A 21,221-nucleotide genomic window follows, 5' to 3' on the forward strand; every position below is an offset into this window, starting at 1 on the left:
AGAAAATGTTTACGGAGGTATACATGTCAAAAACATTAAAAAAAATCTCAATGCTCACAGAAAGCTATAGCAGAGACTTTCCAAAGAAGCTGAATAAATATTAAGACCATTTTTAGAAACACTGGTAAGTACTTCAAGAAACACCTTCCCCAAAACTCAAGAAGGCCTAAGAGCCATGGAACAGTTGTGTTAAGCTTGGGGATCTGGGTTAAATGGCAATGAAAGGATTTCATTTTATTTATTTTTTTGGATCCCAAGCTGCTTCAGTAAGTTCCTATGCTATGCACAAGAACAGAAAATAAAAATGCAACACAGTCTGGGTCAACTTTAAAGACATTTGGGTCAACATTAAAGACAAGAACTCTTAAGTCTATTTAACTGTATACTGTGATTCTCTTACAATAAAAGCAAAATGGTAGAGGGAGAGTGATGGAGGATATTTTACATTTGTAATACTGGAATAGGCTAGCTATTGTGTCTAAGAATAATCTCCTTCAGCATACTCTTAACACACCACCCATTCCCTAAGATGGTCAAACACCTGGCTCTGCTTTCACTTAACTGCAAGAAGAGTATTTAAAAACAATTGCATTTTAGCCTTGAATCCTTATGTATTTCCTAGAATCTATAATTTATACAAGGATTTCTGCAACTGCACTGGAGCACAGCATGGATCTAATAGAAAAGCCTAGAAAAGATCTTCAGGGCCGCCTGGGTGGCTCAGTCATTAAGCATCTGCCTTTGGCTCAGGTCATGAGCTCAGGGTCCTCAGACTGAGCCCCACATTGGACTCCCTGCTCCTCAGGAAGCCTATTTCTCCCTCTCCCACTCCCCCTGCTTGTGTTCCCTCTCTTCACTGTCTCTCTCTCTGTCAAATAAATAAATACAATCTTTAAAAAAAAAAAAGAAGAAGGAAAGAAAGACGGAAAGAAAGAAAGACAGACAGAAAGAAAGAAAGAAAGAAAGAAAGAAAGAAAGAAAAGATCTTTCTGGAAGCGGAAGGATAAAGGGAGACAGGTGACGGACACACAGAAATAGGCTGCTACCAAGTGGAGAAAGAGTTGCTATACCTAGCTCACTCCTTTTCCAGAGGGAAACAGTTTACCTTTGGGAATTTTGAATTTGTTGTCTTTCTTATACCACAGGCAACCTTGTGGCGTATTCACAATTTTAACAGGGTATTCTGTCTCAGGGCAGTCAAAAGCTTTCAACATGAAGTCCGTGGCTAATGAAAAAAAGAGTAATAATTCATTCAAGTAATTTAACATGATTCCCAATAATCTGTTCTTGGTTTTAGAAGTCTAGATAACTTTTCTTTGTGGCAAAAATAAGCCAAATTCAAATGCTAGAATATAATAAATTAGAACACAGAAAAGAAAATTCTCTTGGCCTTTACATGAACTCTGAAAATCTATAATTTCCTAATGATCAATTCTGATCTCTCCACGTTCTGCTTCTTTGTCTTTCTCAAAGATAGTCTTAACTGTAAGAAGGGCCTTTAGTGAGGATAGTTGTATAAACCAATTTATAAACAAATCCATTCTTGAATGAAAATGTCTTTTATCAACCTTAAGGACATTTGAAACAAAAAGTTCTGTTCTATCTAAGTCAAACTTGGGATGGCTGGGTGGCTCAGTCACTTAGGTCTTCACCTCAGGTCATGATCCCAGGGTCCTGAGATCAAGTTCCGCATCAGGCTCCTTGCTCAGCCGGGAACCTGCTTCTCCCTCTGCCTGCTGCTCCCCCTGCTTCTGCTCACTCTCTCTCTTGCTCTTTTTCTGGCAAATAAAATCTTACCCCAAAAAACAAAGTCAAATTTGTCCTCTAAGTTAATGAAAACATAAACTGTTTCATCCATATGTAGGTGAGAAAAGTTACTGAAAGGAAAACAAGAATATAAAAAACTACTTGTTACATTTATTAAAAAGAACTGGGTTGTTTAGATACTCAAAGTTCAAGATGTGGAACTGAATTGTTTAAAATATATGAGACTTTTAAAAAAGGCTTTTGGTCTTCTAACTGAGGTTAGATACATATAACAAAATTAACCATTTTAAAGTGAACAATTCAGAAGTATTTAGTACACTCATAATGTTGTGCAACCACCACTTCTATCCAGTTTCAAAACATTTTCATCACCCTAAAAGGAAACCTTTATACTCTATTAAATAGTCATTTCCCATTATCCACTCCCCTGCCTCCCCCCACTGGCAATCATCAACTTGTGTTCCGTCTCTATGGATTTACATATCCTGGGTATTTCATATAAATGGAATCCTATATGACCCCTTATGTCTCGCTTCTTCAGCATAATGTTTTCAAGGTTCGTCCATCTTGTAGCATGTACATACTTCATTTATTTTTATTACCGAGTATTACTCCTTTGTATATATTTGCCATAATTTTTTCATCCATTCATTCACTGATGGACATATGGGCTATTTCCCATTAATGAATAATGCTGCCATGAACATGCATGTACATGTATTTATTTGGCTACTTTTTTTCAATTCTTTTGGGTATATACCTAGGAGTCGAATTGCTAGGGAAAATGGTGTTCTGATTAAATTAGTTATATCGACTGTAACCTTTGACCTAGACCAGTGACCTTCTCATAGTTAGAATTTTTCCCATTGCAGGCATGTAGACAGGCAGACAGATACACATATATCTCTATACAGAACCAAAGTTCTTGAAATAAAACCCTTTCCTTATAAAGCAATTAAACATTTTACTATTTTCCATCCTGTGTTTTTTTTTTTAAATGCTTTCATAACTCATTACACACTGACCTGAAAACCCACTACAATGATTTCACAAAACTTCTGGTTTAAAAAAACACTAGAACAACCAGGAAAGATAATGGCTGTTCCTACAGAGATTTGACATAAAAGGATCAGCTATGATTCCTAAGAAAAAGCAAAAGTTTCAGGGAGTCTCAAGATACATTTAAGTCCTATTTTCTCCCTTCACCAACTGACTAGTCTAGGAAAAGTCACTTTGCCTTTTTAAGCCTCTGGTTTTCTCATTCAAAAAAGTAAGAAAACAATGTTACTGGGAAGCTCAAATAGGAATTCAAATGACACTTTGTAAATGCACTATACAGCTGCTATTTGTTTTATTGATACCTAAATAGATCATGTATAATAACTACTTTTTCACCGACCTATGTACTTATTTTCAGCTGGAAGATGAAGATCTGGATTTAAGTCAAAATTAGTCTTCCATAGTTCAGCCCAAGAGTTTTCAACATCTGTAGAGATGAAAAACAAACTGATCCAATAAAAAATGCTGAGAATTCTCAATAACAAACCAATTAACAACTAGCCTTCACAAATCAATTTTTCTTTCTCAGGAAAACTGTAATATATCCAGGCATGCTAGCCATTTACTACTCAAAGTGTGGTTAGTGTCACTGGTACCACCTGGGAGCTTATTAGAAATGCGGAATTTCAGGCCCTACCCCAGAGCTAGTGAATAAGAATTTGTATTTTAATAAGATCTCTAGGTGATATACACATACACTGACGTTTCAGAAGTACTTTTCTAAAACATAGTCAAAACTCCTCCCCAAACTACCCAGAAAACAGGATTTTTTCACTAGCCATAATAAATATAAACATAGTAGAAAGTAATTTTCTGCAAAGCAGTATGAATAATTTTCATTTCAAAGTAAACTTCTAAAAAAAGTTTATACTTTTTTCCCATAGGAACCATCAGACAAATTATTAAGGAATAAAAATTCTCAGATGAGTCAGATGAACTTAAACTTGTAAGACAATTATTATTTTACCTTCCATACTATATTGAGTCCCAAACCATTTCTCCTTGAGGTCACATTTTCCTTCATTAGCACCAGACAGTAGAACAAGATTTGCTTTTTGCGGAACTAGCTGATTAAGGGCTTCAGCAATGACCTAATTGGGGTAGGAGGAGACACACACACAAACACACACAATAACAACTTTAACCTAATACATCTCTGTTAAAAAGGCAAAACCTTATTATGTTAGGCATCCCCAAGATCCTGACATCTTGATGCACATGAAATTTATCTATACTCATGAACACCCCAATTTATAAAACTTCATTAGTCTATTAATTGTTTCAAATGTTTCTTAATAATACTATAAACTGTGTTCATTTCAAATCCTACATAATAATAGAACTAGCAGTAAAAATAGCTCTCAATTACTAAGTTCTCATTTACTAAGTTTTACTATGTGCCAGGTAGTCTTTAACATACATTATTTCATTTAATCTTAAAACAACTCTAAGGTATACTCAATTTTATAAAGAATACGACTCCGGTTCCTGTTAAAAGTTATCTAATTTGCTTGGGTTAAAGATTACATAATATGCACAGAACAACACAGCTAGAAATAGCAAATGTGGAGTTCTAAACAAGTTTGTACATGGTTCCAAAGACTATGCTTACACTACTTCATCCCCAAGAATCAGTAAAATGATCCCTCAGCAAGGCCCCCTTCAGTAATCTTTCAACTATGGTAGGAGTAAACACAAGATTTTGTGGGTAAGGTCTGAAACCCTAACTACCAACTAAAGACTATTTCTTTGAGGAAAAAACAATAAATGGAGGTTCAGAATAGAATACTTGGACCCCAGGGCCCAATCTTTCTAGGAGATAACAAGAATGTGTGATTACTGCTTCCTCCTTTACCTTTCCCTACCTCTAAAATTTTGGAATACCCTATTATTAAGGTTTCTCAACCTCAGCATTATTAATATCTTGGTCCAAATAATACTTTACTGTGGGATGCTGTCTTTTGCACTGTAGGATGGTTAGCTGCCACTTCTGGCTTCTCACCCACTAGATGATCTAACCCTAGTTGTGACAACTGAAATGTCTCCAGACACTGACAAATATCCCCTGGGGGGCAAATCATCCAACTGAAAACTGCTATGAGAATTCATATGGAGCAAAATGACTTACTCCCAAAGAGGAAGGAAGGAAAAACCAACCAAGTATTTATTTGTATATAATATACAAAAGTCACATGTTTCAAAATTCAGGGAATCTTACATTTCTCATAAATATTTTCAAAATGGTTAAAATGTAATTGCCCAGAGTCTCTAACTGAGCTAAAAGGTAAGCAAAACAACTCTCCAAGTAAGCCTAGCAACTAAAGCACATAATTCTTAGTAATCACTTTTTTAGTAGATGTTATAACCCTTGAAAAATAGTGACAATAATTGTACCTGACAAAAGGACTTGATTTTCTCCTCATATTTAAAACATGATCAAATACAACAATCATGAAAAATTACCCACAAAACTACTGATATTTCATTTAAATTTGAAATTCAACAAATTTAGCCAAGTTTTCTACATTTCCACAGTTCTTAAGTATATCTCCGCACTTTGTCCCCCTCCTCTTTGTCTAAAAGTAACTCTTAGAAATGAAACCTTACTTCTGGCTTGTATTCAAAAAGAAGCTGATCTCCAGTGAGAAAGTCCTGTAGTGGGTACAGCTGCATGTTTTCACACATATTTTCCACATACTCAACTGGATCTGTCTGTAAAGAGAGAATTATTTCACACCAGAAACTTCCATTATTCTTAATTTACCACAGAACAGAAATAATTTTTCTTTTCTTTAAACAATGAAATCAAAAGCTTCTGAACAGAAATATACTGAGCAGATATAATTTTGGCTAAGAATTTGATCCTCACTCAAGCCTCACACTGGGCATAGCAATCACTTAAAAAAAAAAAAAAAAAAAAAGAGGAAAAAGAGAGAGGGTAATTTGATGCTCAGAATTCTAAGAAAATTTAGCCAAAGAAAATTTACCACCTTAAGGAATTTAACCTGACACCCCTCCCATCCCCATCCTGAGCCCTATAACACACTAGGCTCTGATCACGTCACAGCCTCATCATGAGAGCATTACAATACTGAACTGTAAATGCTTGTTTAGAAGTGCCCCATGTGACCAATGTCCTTAAAGAGTCTTCATCATTTTATCACTATAGCCTAAGACCGAAAACTACCTGTAAACATGAATCAATGCAGAAATCAAAATGTGTCATTAGATAAAAGTCTTGATATTAGAAATTATATTCATCAGTATATTTCCCCAATTTAAAACTGAAAGAGTATCCAAAAGTTCTCTAACCTATGAAATGAAAATGCTTTTTTTTTCCCCCCAAGGGTTTATCTGACAAGCTTAAGCTTGGGCCCAAGTATACCCGACACAGCAGAGCAGGGACTTGGACCCCGAACCAGATTACAGTCGGGAGTTTTAAAATTTTTTCTTTTCTTTTTTCTTTTTTTTAATTTACTTGACAGACAGAGATCACAAGTAGGCAGAGAGAGAGGAAGGAAAGCAGGCTCCCTGCTGAGCAGAGAACCTGATGCCGGGCTCGATCCCAGGACACTGGGATCATGACCTGAGCCGAAAGCAGAGGCTTTAACCCACTGAGGCCACCCAGGTGCCCCTGAAAATGCTTTTAATAAGGAAAGCAATCAAATACTTATTGAGCACCCAGACGTTCAGAATCTTAAAACTGCCAAGTCCTTCAGATACCAAGTGGTTCCACTCCTACTTTTATAAGGAAATACACTTGCCCAAAGCCACACAGTAAATAAAAGGTTGAGCAGACACTTGAACTTGGGACTTCTAATGTAGCAGCAAACACTCTTTCCAAAATACCACACTATTCAGTCTTTTACTAGACACTATGGGTTGTTCTCTTATATAATGGGAAACAGAAGAGAAGTGAAGGTTACTGCATTCATAAGAGAAGAAATGAGACATGCATACACTGAACTAGAGACCACAGGTATATGTTATCTACTATATTATCACATAAAAATAGAATAAGAAAAAAATAGAAAATTTCCACTTCCTACCTCAGGAAACATTCCTGAATCAAGTTGACCGGTTACTAAGGTGCTATTATTATTTAAAACAATTCCACTTACTCTGTTCTCATTTTTTTTTTTTTTAAGTAATTTATTCTCACCAGCCACTTACTTATAAATTAACTGCTCTGGTATGCAAAAAAACTATGATTCAAAATATTTCCAATGAGAAACCACTAAGGACCCTGGCTAAAAGCAGATCTCTAGTGCCAAGGCAATGGAACAGGTACTAAGAAAAACACTTAAATGCTACTCTTTCATTTTTTTTAAAGATATAATTTACATATTATAAAATTCACACTTTTAAAGTACACAATTAAAAATGAAATAAAATTTTTAAAAAAGTATACAAAGTTGTACAACTATTCACCACCATCTAGTTAGAGAATATTTGCTTTGCTCCAAAAGGAAACTCCTATAACCATTAAACATTCACTCCCTACCACCCACTCCCCCCCAGCGACTGGCAACCATCAATCTTTGTGCTGGATCTCTATGCTTTACCTACTCTGGAAATTTCATATAAATGGAATCATATAATATGTGACGTGTGGTGACTGTCTTTCACTTAACATGTTTCCAAGTTTCATCCATGTTGTAGCATGAATCAGTACTTTATTCATTTTCACAGCTCAGTAATATCCCATCATGTGCATATTCTATATATTGTTTAACCATGCATTCGTTGACATTTAGGTATTTGCACTTTGGGGGCTATACTGTTACTAGAAATATTTGTGTACAAGTATTTGTGTGGACATGCCTTCCATTCTCTTGGATGAATACATAGAAGAACTTAACAGTAGAGCTCATATGGTAATTCTGTTTAACTTTTAAGGAACTGCCAAACTGTTTTTCCAAAGCTGCTATACCACTTTACAATTCCCACCAGCAATGTATGAGGATTCTAATTTCTCTATTTCTTCTCCAACACTTTTTATTATCTGTCCTCTAATTTTTTTATCTACTACAAACTTTCATTGCCTTGTTATTACATTATTTCTGTTTTCTGCCTACAAAAAAGCACTTAAACACCTTGTTCTAGTTCATATTGTTGATTTATAAGACATACTAAGTCCAAGTTTCTATAGGAAATAATTTGTTTTAATTTCTTAATTAAGGGTACCTGGATGGCTCAGTTAGTTGAGCGGCTGCCTTTGGCTCAAGTCATGATCCCAGGATCCTGGGATCGAATACTGGGTCAGGCTCCCTGCTCAGCAGAGTCTGTTTCTCCCTCTCCTTCTGCCCCTCACCCTGGCTCACACTCTCTCACAAATAAATAAAATCTTAAATAAATAAATAAGCAAATAAACAAATAAATAAATTTCTTAAATAAGACTGCTTTGAATAGTTTAAAAAGGGCATTCCTACTTGCCTTTGATGAAGACCAGAAAAAATCTAAAGAAGAGATATTCTAACTTTGTTTAAAAAAAAATGTATAAAAGCCAAAATAAGCTGAGCTACTTGATTTAATTTAGCAGTTCACACAGAGATATAGACCTTTCTGATTTGTTCTCACTTTGTACTGATTAGGTTTTAATCTAAGATGTCATGGGCTCATGTTTTAAAATCAAGACAATCATGAATATTGCTAATGGTAAAAACAGGAACTACAAAAATGGGGAGATGTCAGTAAAAAGACATCTTGAAATGATCTGCTAAGAAGAAACTGGAGGGGCAGAACAAAAATGTCATTCAACCAATACAAAAAGCTGATCCCCCCAAAAAAGAATCTGGGTATCTCTTAGGGTTGTAGTCCACAATTCTTTTTTTTTTTTTTTTTAAGGTTTTATTTATTTATTTGACAGACAGAGATCACAAGTAGCCAGAGAGGCAGGCAGAGAGAGAGAGGTAGAAGTAGGCTCTCCACTGAGCAGAGAGCCCGATGTGGGGCTCGATCCCAGGACCCTGGGATCATGACCTGAAACAAAGGCAGAGCTTTAACCCACTGAGCCACCCAGGAGCCCCATACTCCACAATTCTTGATCCCACTCCTTCCCTGCCATAGTTCTGACCCACATGCTGCCACCACAGCTGATAAAGACACTGAACAAAATTACTCCTAGTAAGGTAAGTGGGAGGACTTGTGGAGTTCTATGCCTGTAAGTCCACTTACAGTGGGGATGTGTCTATAAGGCCCTGTACTGGCCAATAGATGTGTCAAAACAGCCTGTTTTCATAGAATAAGATTTTTATTTCTATTTCAATGATTCAAGTATACAGAGCAGATTACACAGGAATCAACAGTAACTGAAAGCTTACAGTTTTTGTGACCTTGTCCTCATGTACCTAAATCTTCTCTACTTATTCAGGAAATCATCTTTGGTGATGACCAAAAAGGCAGCTTTAAGAAGCTCTATGAAGCAGTTCTAAATCAGGGGTTTTTAATCCAGGGTCCACAGACATTTCCCACAAGATATATCAATGAACAAATTCAGGAGTGTATATGTGCATGAATTGGTTGGGAAGAAATGATGTATTTATTTTCGGTAATCTCTAAATTAGCATTTTTATTCTATTGTGAATATAGGTACAAACCACACTTGTATTAGCGGCATCTATGACTAACCAATAAAAATCACAATATAGTAGGGTACCTCAGTGGCTCAGTCAATTAAGCATCTGCCTTCAGCTCAGGTCATGATCTTAGGGTCCTGGGATCAAGCCCCACATCAAGCCCCACATCAAGCCCCACATCAAGCTTAGCAGGGAATCTGCTTCTCCCTCTTCCTCTGCCCCCCCACCCCCTATGCGTGCTCTCTCAAATAAATAAATAAGATCTTTTAAAAAAAGTAATCACAATATAGTTCTCACAGATATCTCACACTCACTGCTACTTAAAACTGAAGTAACTGTTAGACTTAGACTTTATTATTGTTAATAAAGATACACATTTATTTTTTGAACATTTTGAGTACTTTACTTCAATATTCCTTCGAAAACTACTGTATTTTATTTCACTTAGAAACACTATTTTATGAATTGTGTAACATATATGTAATATACAAATTACACAGAAAATTGTGTGACCCATATATGTATGTATATGTATCATTTTTTTTTTTAAGTAGGCTCCACACCCAGTGTGAAGTCCAATGCGGGGCTTGAACTCATGACTCTAAGATTAAGACCTCAGCTGAGATCAAGAGTCAGAAGATTAACAGACTGAACTACCCAGGCACCCCTGGTTTGTATAATATTTGACAACATTGTTTCAATGTAATTTCCTGGGTAGGACAATTTTAGTGAGATTTATGCAAAAGAATACATTTGTGTAGCAGATATATGCTACAAAACATTCAGAAGTGAAGTATCATAATATCTGTAATTAAATCTCAAATGTTTTGGGGAAAAGATATGCATACATGCACATGCATATATAAGGAAAGAAAGAAATAGAAAATATGGGGTACTTGGATGGCTCAGTCAGTTGGGTTCCTGCCTTTGGTTCAGGTCATGACCCCAAAGTCCTGGGATCAAGTCCCACCTCAGGCTCCTTGCTCAGCAGGGAGTCTGCTTCTCCCTCTGCTCTTCACCCTGTTTGTGGTCTCTCTTGCTCACTCTCTCTCTCTCTCTCTCTCTCTCTCAAATAAAATATTTTTTTAAAACCACAAATTTGTCTTTTAAAGAAAGAGAACAGAAAATATGGAAAGCTATTAACAACTAGTGAATCTAGGTGAGGGATAAATCAGTGGTCACTGTACCACTATGACAAATTTCTGAGAGCTTAAAAAGTTGAAGGGATGAAAATACTATTCTGAGAATTCAACAGATTTCCAAAGAGATCCAAGACACAAAAAGGGTTTTTGTTTTTTGTTGTTGTTTTTTTCAAGATTTTATTTATTTGACAGACAGAGATCACAAGTAGACAGAGAGAGGCAGGCGGGGTGGGGGGGTGGGGCGAATGACTAGGCTCCCTGTTGAGCTCCCCATTGATGTGGGGCTCAATCCCAGGACCCTCAGATCATGACCTGAGCGGAAAGCAGAGGCTTAACCCACTGATCCACCCAGGTGCCCCACAAAAAGGGTTTTAAAGAAATCCTGCTTTAAACTCCTTACCTTTCAGCCTTATATTATACCTTCCTTTCAAAGACACAGGATCATTTACTTTTTCACAATAACCCAGAATTCTTTATTTATGTTTTTCTCATTGCTTACAGTGTATCCAACCTTATCTGTTTTTTAATGCTGAACTCAATTCAAATTTACCACATCTATGGAGCCTTCCCTGATTCTATTCAGATGGAAGGCAAATGTTCTCCTTGCCCTGAAATCCTGAAGTACACCGTTTCTCATAGTACATAAGGTAATTATCACAGAATTACCCTGTAGAATGTCTTTGTCATATCAGAATTCCCAAAATATCAAGTAACATAGCAAGTCATCCATGAATGTTTATCAAAGGACAGACAGTTGGATGAATTCATAGATAAAATGACTGTCACACAAGATCTGTGTCAATCCACCTAATGTTCTCACTGTTACTCAAGATACGTACTTAAAAACACAAGAGTTAATTTTCAGATAACCTCAAGGCCATCTTAGGACTCACATGACAGAGAGTGGCAGAATTAAAACTCCAGTGACACTTCCAAAAAGAGGAATAATGTCCACACCAGTTTCAACTTGGTCACAGATAACACTCAAAAAGAATTTGACTTCCAGTACCTGTTCTTGGTAATGAAATTCATTATCCTCAATTTTCTGAATCTCTTCAAAAATTCTGTGAAAGAAGAAAATTTTAAGTAGAAGATATATTTAAATTTATTGGAATCTTCAGCAAGGAAAGAGAAAAAAAGCAGACTGGCCACATTAATGTAAACACTTAATGTTTCAAGTTTCCCATGCAGTATTCACATGTAAAAGAATCAGAATATGGAGCCAGTGAAGGAACTTAAGCAGGAAATGCCTGAAAAACCATCATGGTAGGACTAAAACATGTTTATTTGGCAGACTGAAGGCTAAAACACTCTAGGACTGATTTCTAGCCTAATTCTACTATGTACATATTACCTTTTTTCTGGGCCTAGCTTCTGCAGCATTTTCAAATACTGAAAGACAGTATGAGCAACCTGAAAACAAAACATCTGATTATGTTTTTGCATAAAGTAATATCTATATTTCTTAAATTCCATTTTAATTATTTACCTCATAGAAATGTTCATAACCCTCATCAGTCAACGTAATGGAAATGCTGAACACAGAGTAAGTAGAATTTTGCTCAAATCCTGTCTCACCATTTCCACCAAACAGTGCAAGAGCCCAGCACCTATTGTTAGGAAAAAATGAATCCACTCAATTATCTTGGGATTGACAGTCTACAAATACTTTATATTAACAAAATAGGTAGGCTTTTTTGGTAAAATTTGGGAAACTCAGAGGAAAACGTGCTTTCCAAAAGTAAGTTTAAAAGTATAAATTTTTGAAGTACAAGGCCTCCCAAGCAACTGTACTATATGCAAGAATCACCAGGAGGTAACAGCCATATTTATGGACGCACTGATACATATTATAACACAGTAATAATATTAATAGTTTTATGAAGAGACAGTAGTTTCTCTTGAAGACAACAGCACCAAATATTAAAATTATGGTTGCTGGGAGGCATTTCGTTCATCCCATTTGAACCTGTCTCCGAGAAGAAGCTTAAAATACTTCAGATATATCCCTACTTGGGATAACAAATGAGCTCTTTGAGACTATCAGCTAACTTCTACAGGTTGTCTAAGAAAGAAGCAATGAGACTCTGTCTTTTCCTGACTAGAATAATCCTGTAAACCTAAAAGAAGACGGGAAGAAACCAGAAGGAAGAATGTGAAATTCTAATAAAGTTCCGTAAGGTAGAAAAACTGTGTACATCTTAAAGCATATTGCATATATTATGTAAGATATACATGTAACTAATACCATCAGTTTATTCTTTTATAATAACCCTAGTCTTTTAGCTTTCTTTGAATGTTCTAGTCATACCACTCCTTTAAAGTACTTACTTAAATTTCTCATCTTCCTTTCCATTCTTGAATTAGTGTACAGAAAAATCAAACAAGGAAGTATTTTAATTATTGGTCCTGATTTAAAGCTATCTTTCTATGATTTGACTAGGCAACTTAACCAAGTGCTTATTAAATGCATTAGGAAACATTCTGCTAACACAGTTGCATATAATGTTCACAGTCCCACTATTTGTTATGATTTCTCTGCGCAGTGTAGTTTTCATTAAAGTCCACCTTCTGGGTTGGGAAAGGCTGGAGATCCACAGCATTTAAATAATCGACTTCTTTACCATTCAAATCTAAATTCTTGATTAGAGCTAAGCTTTTATGTAACTCTGGAATTCATTTATTTATGATTTTTTAAATTTTGTGTACAACGAACTTCCAATAAGGGCTAAATGGTAGCTTCTGAGGAAATGCACAAATACAATAGGGCTATTAAAATAATTTAGGTATTAAAGTGACTATAATTAAGCATTAGATCTGATTCTCAGCTTTTTGACAGATAAAACAAGAATAGGTTATAGAATGCTTATTGTCTATTATATTTCAAAGACTGCTACACTGAAAATACTTATTAATTAAATACTTGCTTTTTTCTAAGGTAAGAAAGAATGCTGCCTTTGCCTTCATGCCCAACCAGCCAAGAGATATAATGAAGTGGCTTCACCCTTTAAAAAAAAATGTTAAGGTCAAAAATAAAAATAATTAAGGTATAAGCATACAAGGAATTCTTACTTCAACTATTATGATATTTAAGAATATGACTATAAATTTACCACATAAATTCCACCACATATGAAATTATTATTAACTTGATAATAGCACAGTAAATACAGAAAACATGGTAAAATTTAACTTCATCTGAAATCACTGAATGAGTATGATCATTTCAAAACTAAGACTACAACTTTTTCTCTTGAATGCCAAACTTCTTTTTATGGTAAAATATTTCATTTTTGTTTCACCCCAAATGGAAATAATATAGATTATCATTTTAGAACCTAATACAGAGAATGAATCCCTCAGTGTCAGGAAAAACTTTCAGTATTGCATCAAGCTCTGTAGTAAAATGAAATGTATTGCTTTATGGGTCAGAAAATCTAGCTTATAGTTTTAGTTATTCCTTTAAGTAAATGCATGATCTTGAACAAGAGACATAACCTCATTGTATTTTTCTTTTTCTCTTCACTTGCCCAGCTACTTACTCATAGAGTTTTCATGACAATGTAATGTAACAGGTGTAAAACTGTTAGTCTGAGTAATTATATATATATTATTTAAATTGTCTTTTCCCACTGGCTTCTATTACAATTTCAGAAATGTATTGCTACAAAATAAAACTATATAGAAAAATAAAGTTAAGAAAGCTAAGCATTCTTAAATTTTAAAATTAGTTTATGGAATTCAATAAACTCTTAAAAGTTAAGTTATAATATTAGGATCTTGACTACATTAAGCAATCTTCAAACCCCACACGAAATTGTTTCAAAATACGAACTTGAATTATATCTATCCTAAGACTGATATAGGGGAATAAATTAAAGAATGAATGCTGTAAATTACACAACACCTGCATCTGAACAAAACTAATGGTTTTGTATTTGGTTACTCTGTAGGTATAAACAAGGGTAGGGAGGGAAAAAATAAAACAAGATGGGATACAGCGGGAGACAAACCATAAGAGACTCTTAATGTCACAAAACAAACTAAGGGGTTGCTGGGGGGTGGGAGGTTAGGGATAGGGTGGCTGGGGGATGGACATCGGAGAGGGTATGTGCTATCGTGAGTGCTGTGAAATGTGCAAGCCTGATGATTCACAGACCTGTACCCCTGGGGCAAAAAATACATTATATGTTAATTTAAAAAAATAAAATAAAAATAAGCCGTTTCATCCTTAAACAAAAAGAGTTCAGATTCTAAAATTTAAATGTCAGTGTTCAGATGTCAACTCTGCCAATTACATGTGTATGACTTTGAGCATCTGTAAAATTAAAAGGTAACTAATTTTAAAAAAGGGGGGACTTCTTTGTCTAATTTTAATTTTTAAAAAGGGGGGACTTCTTTGTGGGGAACAAAAAAAAAAAAAGGCTTCCCCAAAAGGCTAATTCACAGAATTAGAAATTCAAGATGAATGATGAAGGGCATATTAAAAAAAATAGCCCATAAAAATAATAACTGGATGGGGGCGCCTGGGTGGCTCAGTGGGTTAAGCCGCTGCCTTCGGCTCAGGTCATGATCTCAGGGTCCTGGGATCGAGTCCCGCATCGGGCTCTCTGCTCAGCAGGGAGCCTGCTTCCTCCTCTCTCTCTCTCTGCCTGCCTCTCTGCCTACTTGTGATCTCTCTCTGTCAAATAAATAAATAAAATCTTTAAAAAAAAAAAAAATAACTGGATGGAAACATACAGAAATTTTAACATTCTTTGGAAAACATAATTGTGAATGACTTTTTCCTACTTTTCAGTAATTTTCAAGATTTCTACAATAAACTACCTTAGTAATCAATCAGGATAAATCAGCCTTTATTAATTAGAAAAATAAGCATTGCCCAAAAAAGGAAGAAGAGTATATATAGTATAGTTTCATCTCCATAAAAAAAAGGTTTTATATTCACTGTTTCAATGTCTGAAGGGTATATAAGAAAGTATTAATGTTGGGTCTATTTCCCAGAAACAAAAATTGGAAGCACAGCTTTATTTTAGTTAATACTCTTTTGCCCTATTTTAATATTTTACAAGAATGTATTATTTTTATAGTAAAAAGTTAAATACAATGAGCTTTTAAACATGCATATAATAATTTTAACACTTTCGAAGACACTCTACCATAACTACAGAATCAATGTATATTGCTTTTTCCTGTGTTATCCTTGCACCAAAATCAAGTAGGTAATACATGTTCTCTGCTTTCTTAAGGGAAGCATACCATTCTTGTTAACTTGCTAGGATGATTGATTATTCTATCATATATGTGAAAAAAAGTTTTTACTGAGCTTAAGCAATATTACTTTCCTTTTGCTTCTGTGTTTATCCTCATGGGTTTGTTCTGTTGGTAATGTTTTTTTTTAAAAATAAGGTAAATTTTTATCATTTCCTTAGCATTTGTTTTAATCAGAAAAGTATTTGTAGGTATTGACTGATCCTTTAAAGAACTTCTTGCCCTTGCTATTCTGCTCATGTAAGATAACTATATAAATAAGCTGGGAAAATGTTTTCCTCATCTATATAACTCTTCCCTAACTCATTACCACCTCAAAAGTGTAGGTCCTTCAGATTTAGGTTGTAGTCATATTCCAGGCTCAAAATTACTTTACTTTTTGACAAGCTCAAACTAAGTGGTCACCTCTAACAAATCAACCATAAGCTAATATATTTGGTACTCAAAGTACTAAAGAATATAATTACATTCACACAAAGATAGTTATTTTCAAAGACTCAGGGCAACTAGCTATAAGAAAACTCTAGTTTTTATACCTAAGAAGACATTAAAATATATAGCCAGGTTCAAAAACTCCAGTAGTGGGGTCCCAGTTTATCAAATAACAGAACATTCAAATTGAAACTGTTTAATATGCTTCCAAAATATCACTCTCATTCAGTTTCCAATGCAGTAAATTTGCCCTGGACTCTTACCTGTAATGTTGCTGTTGAGGGGGAAGTGCCCATGTGATGGTCAGAGCATGAATTTTTCTGATTGGAACAACTAAACAAAAATATTTTCCAGAAAAACAGATATAAGTGTTTCTCCATTAATTTTTCTTATGCTACACGAATTTTTTAAATATATTTCATCCTCCAGTAAACAGGGGAAGGTTAAATACAATGCAATTATTATTTCAAGTTGCCAATTTTCCAATTTTATAAATTTCTTTTCAGTGTGTTTTCATAGGTAGAGAAAATGGATAAAAGAACTATGAAAATATGAAATACTCCTACAAAGGATCCCTTCTTGCAAGAAAGGATACAGGACTAGGAGCTGGGAGACCCATGGTTGAAATCTAGCCCTACATCTATCTTGCTATATGTGTTTATGTAACCTTGAGGAAAATCATTCTCATTTAAATCTTTTTGTATCCGTTTTCTTATCATATGGAAAGGGGGTTAGGCTAAAGTAGCTCTATGATTCTTCCCAGTGCTATTACTCTATGATTCTATGAAGAGAAAATATAAAGCCAGAAAGAATACAACAGAAATAAGCTGTGTCTGGGAAGAGTCAGCTTAGATAGAATGGAGTGGGCAGCAGATAAAGGGTGTGACAAAACAGTCATTGATCAAAGAAAGGAAGAGAAGAGAAATTGGCAGTGGGGTAAAGTGGGGTAAAGAAGAGGAGGCAATCGGGAAAAAAAGGCGGGGGGGATCTGCCATCATAGAAAGAGCAAAGAAAGAAAAAAGTTGAATTAGGAATATTTCTGCAATATTCACTATGGGCAATTTGTTATGTAAATGATAGCATAACCATGTGGTGGCTCATTGGGAAATTCTTACAAATATAATATTAAATGAAAAAAGTAAGAGATAGATGTGTATATACTTTATCATCTCAACTATGTTAAAATATACCTACAGAAACTCAAAAGAAATTTGCCAAAATGACTTCTCTAGATGATAAGATTTAAGGGTGATTTTCCAATTTCTTTACACTTTATTTTTATTTTTCTTCATTTAAAAGAAATTGTTTTTATAATTGAGATAAAAGGAAATAATTTCCAAAGCCTTATCCCTCCTCTGTTTTTCTCCTTTTAAAGATAATAAAGAGCAGTGCATAGATAAAATGAACTTGGAAAGAAACGTCAATCAAAGAAAAAAAGGGGAAAACAAGGAGAAAGCATAAAACAGACTCGAGTAGCAGCAAGGCAGCAGACCAATCTGTTACTGGTCTGCTGTCCGTCACTAACTGGATCGCCTCTGTCCTTCTTACTCTCTTTCCAACCCAGCTGTACTTTCTGTTGTGTTGTCATTTTCAAAGAAAATTGGCAGCCTCAAGTAAGTTTTAGAGAATGCGCTACAGTTATTTCAAACAGTTTTAAACCTTTGGTTCACGAACCTCTATAAAGTTTGTTAAATGCTGGTGTGTCAAATGGATCCGTTAAATGGCCAAAGTTTGGTTTGGGTAACCCACTGAAAATAAAACAAATATATTAAAATTTAATTGGCAAAAGCCTCTATAAGCAGTATCTTTAGGGATGCCTAACTGATAGGTATTTATAATCTATTCTACATACTCCTGGCTAAAAAGCATTCTAGGCATAAGCAAATAGATGGCAACAATGCCACAAAATCCTGAGCTTAACCTAGTCTTCATCTCAGTCCCAGTGACTCAAATATCTCCAAAACTCATGGGAGACAGAAAAAAATGAAGTGAAAGGGCCTCCCTTCCCAATATTTACTGCCTCTATCAGCCTCATTCAACTTAAATTCTCCTCCCATATAAAGCCATTTCAGAAAGAAAACATACTAGAGGTATTTTTAATTCAACAAGTATAAATGGAATGATTATTAGGTTATCGAGCAGTATATTAGGCACTTGGTATTTAAAGACATGGACTCTCTTTCTAGAGGCTTCTCATTTGACTGAAGATATTGTTAACTGTCTCTTCTAAAACACTGTCAATATGAATTATTATTAAATACCCAGAAGACTTTTTAACCTGTCCAATTAAGGAACCAAAGTTGTTAGTGATTACTAAGAGAACTTCTAAAAATTGCCTATCAGGGATTGACAGGACCTAATGAATTCCTCTTGTCAACACACCCCTGATTTTTTTGTTAAAGGTTCACACATTTCAATCTGCCATTCAACATTTCCATAGTTCATACTCATTTCTTATCCAAACAAACAAAACAAACAAAACAACCCCATAACTTTGGCATGGCTTTCATTATCTTTCCGTACCTAAAAAGTACTGCTAAATTATCAATGAAAATTTACATAAAGCCAAGTTAATAATAACCAATCAGTTGTTACTACAAATATTCTAACATTTCCATAGCCAATTTTTCTTTCATAAATTTAAAGTAAATTATGTCCTAGAATGAGGAACTGGAAAAAAAAATCTAACTTACTCACCTGATATAAGAAAAAAAACCTGATTTCATTTATTGCATTAAAATACAAATACTAGGAGTAGGAAGAAGGACTTAATTGCTTCAGAATTAATTTTCTGATATTCTTTATTACAATACAACAAAGTGCATTTTAAATATCTGTATCATGTTGATGAATTTGAGGTAAACAAAAAGTAGCAGTTTTTCGAACTGGAACCATATGCAATTTCTAAAAAAAGATAATTTGGATTGGGGCGTCTGGGTGGCTCAGTGGGTTAAAACCTCTGCCTTCAGCTCAGGTTATGATCTCAGGATCCAGGGATTGAGCCCCACGTTGGGCTCTCTGCTCAGCGGGGAGCTTGCTTCCCCCCATCTCTCTGCCTGCCTCCCTGCTTACATGTGATCTCTGTCAAATAAATAAATAAAATCTTTTTTAAAAAAAAGATAATTTGGATCAACTACATGAAATAGACTTTTTAGTTAATATGGAAAGTCAATCATCACCTACAAGATTATTTCTTTTATAGAGGAGAGTACTGCAAGTCCCAAACAACTTAAGTTTCCTTAAGAAGCAAACTTTAAGAACACAATTTGTTCTCAGGGATACAAATATATACATACTCCGCCTCACAATATAATACTTGCTTTTATATCAGTTTCAAACACTCTACACAGTAACAGAAAAACTCTAAATGTAAAAGGAGCCATAAAATCTTCAGAATTACTGCTTACTGCAAGTTTACAAGCTTATAAATTTTGAACTATAGAAATTACAGAAACTTGGATTCTCATCTTAGTTTTCCCACTCAAAGTCTCTGTGATCTTGCTAAAACCACTTTAGGTCTTAATTTAATCACCTTTAAAAAAAAAACAATATCCCTTCCCCACCAAAAAAAAAAAAAAAAAAAAAAAAGAACCTCTGGGACTCACACAAGAAGATACCTCTTTAACTCTAAAAGTATATGGTTTATGAAAATGAATGTCTTACTTGTTTGGTATCTGAGAGAAGATTTCAGTCACCCATTTTTCCAAAGTATCCAGTGTTTCTTGTGGGGAGAGCAGGAAGGAGACAGGAAAATGCAATATTGTTATTTAAGGTAGAAATGCAATTGGATATCTCACCTATCTTTAGGTATAAAACAAAGGGATATTTTGATTTGGGCTTTACTTGCCACTTCTTAACCAGAATGAGTAACAACAACAACAACAACAAAATAACGACAATTAAGAAACCTTAAGACACATATAATTTTATTAGACTCCTGTATTTCTAGTTGATAAAGTTAGGAAAAAGTACACAAGTTAAAAAAAAAAAAAAAAGAAGAAGAAAAGAAAGTTTTCGTTTATCATTAGGCAGTGTAGAGGGGCAAGAGATAAGAATATACTAATCATCCTCCTACTCCATTCCAAACTCACTTCCTCAAGGAACATTTCTCCCAATTAACCCATACCATACTGATTTTTCTTTCTCAGGATCTCATTAGTACTTTTACACTCCATTTATTTTACATTAATTTATACTTGCTGAGGTTTCAATCTGTAAGTCTTCCTCTTAGGCTTCATATGATTTCTATCTTCTTTTGATTCTGATATATACAAAATTTTTTTGAAATTTCTAATAAAGCAGATCTAAGTGGGAAAAGAAACCTTTTACCTTTACCTCACTGACTCATTACTATCAATGAATAGTATTTGTTAGTTCCACCAGACACAAGTTTCACTAATTTTCAAAAGGTGCCCAGTAAAAAACCAAGATACAAATTAAATAATCAAGCTGTGAATTTACTCTATACCACTTATATAAATATTTAACTCTTATTTTATGCACTTGCAAACATTATTTTATAAATCGTATAATATACATATATATATATTTTTAAACCCAACATCGGGCTTGAACTCACTACCCTGAGATCAAGGTCTGAGCTGAAATAAAAATTCTGACACTTAACCAACTGAGCTACCTAGGCACCCGTAGATATTTAACTCTTAAATGTAATAATAAATGCTAAAGCTTAAAAACAATTGAATTTGAATTGTACAAGGTTTTCTTATCAAATATCTAGGACTTATCTTAGAAATTTGCAACAAGCATTCATACACTCTTATATTTGGGGGCACCTGGTGGCTCAGTAGGTTAAAGCCTCTGCCTTCAGCTCTGGGCATGATCTCAGGGTCCTGGGATCAAGCCCCGCATCGGGCTCTCTGCTCAGCAGGGAGCCTGTTTCCCCCCTCTCTCTCTGCCTGCCTCTCTGCCTACTTGCGATCTCTGGCTGTCAAATAAATAAATAAAGTCT

At 34.8% G+C, this 21,221-nt stretch overlaps 1 protein-coding gene across 3 annotated transcripts in view; it reads right to left on the reverse strand.

The window, feature by feature from the left end:
- The window catches only part of NRDC (nardilysin convertase), a 105,899-nt gene that overhangs the window by 12,325 nt on the left and 72,353 nt on the right, over positions 1-21,221 (reverse strand). For all 3 annotated transcript variants that reach the window (XR_006601748.1, XM_004774481.3, XM_004774482.3), the window contains 11 exons: positions 19,913-19,970; positions 17,924-17,997; positions 16,513-16,582; positions 13,474-13,551; positions 12,036-12,156; positions 11,901-11,959; positions 11,556-11,610; positions 5,434-5,538; positions 3,794-3,917; positions 3,167-3,253; positions 1,106-1,225 (listed from right to left, as the gene is read on the reverse strand). Coding sequence is in view for 2 of the 3 variants with exons in the window: in XM_004774481.3 (XP_004774538.1) it covers positions 1,106-1,225; positions 3,167-3,253; positions 3,794-3,917; positions 5,434-5,538; positions 11,556-11,610; positions 11,901-11,959; positions 12,036-12,156; positions 13,474-13,551; positions 16,513-16,582; positions 17,924-17,997; positions 19,913-19,970 (951 nt within the window). In the remaining variant the exon portion in view is untranslated. The remainder of the gene's footprint in view (positions 1-1,105; positions 1,226-3,166; positions 3,254-3,793; positions 3,918-5,433; positions 5,539-11,555; positions 11,611-11,900; positions 11,960-12,035; positions 12,157-13,473; positions 13,552-16,512; positions 16,583-17,923; positions 17,998-19,912; positions 19,971-21,221) is intronic.

Source organism: Mustela putorius, unplaced genomic scaffold (assembly GCF_011764305.1).
Source record: "Mustela putorius furo isolate JIRA1106 unplaced genomic scaffold, ASM1176430v1.1 tig00003853_pilon_pilon_pilon, whole genome shotgun sequence".
In the NCBI taxonomy this organism is placed as follows: domain Eukaryota; kingdom Metazoa; phylum Chordata; class Mammalia; order Carnivora; family Mustelidae; genus Mustela; species Mustela putorius.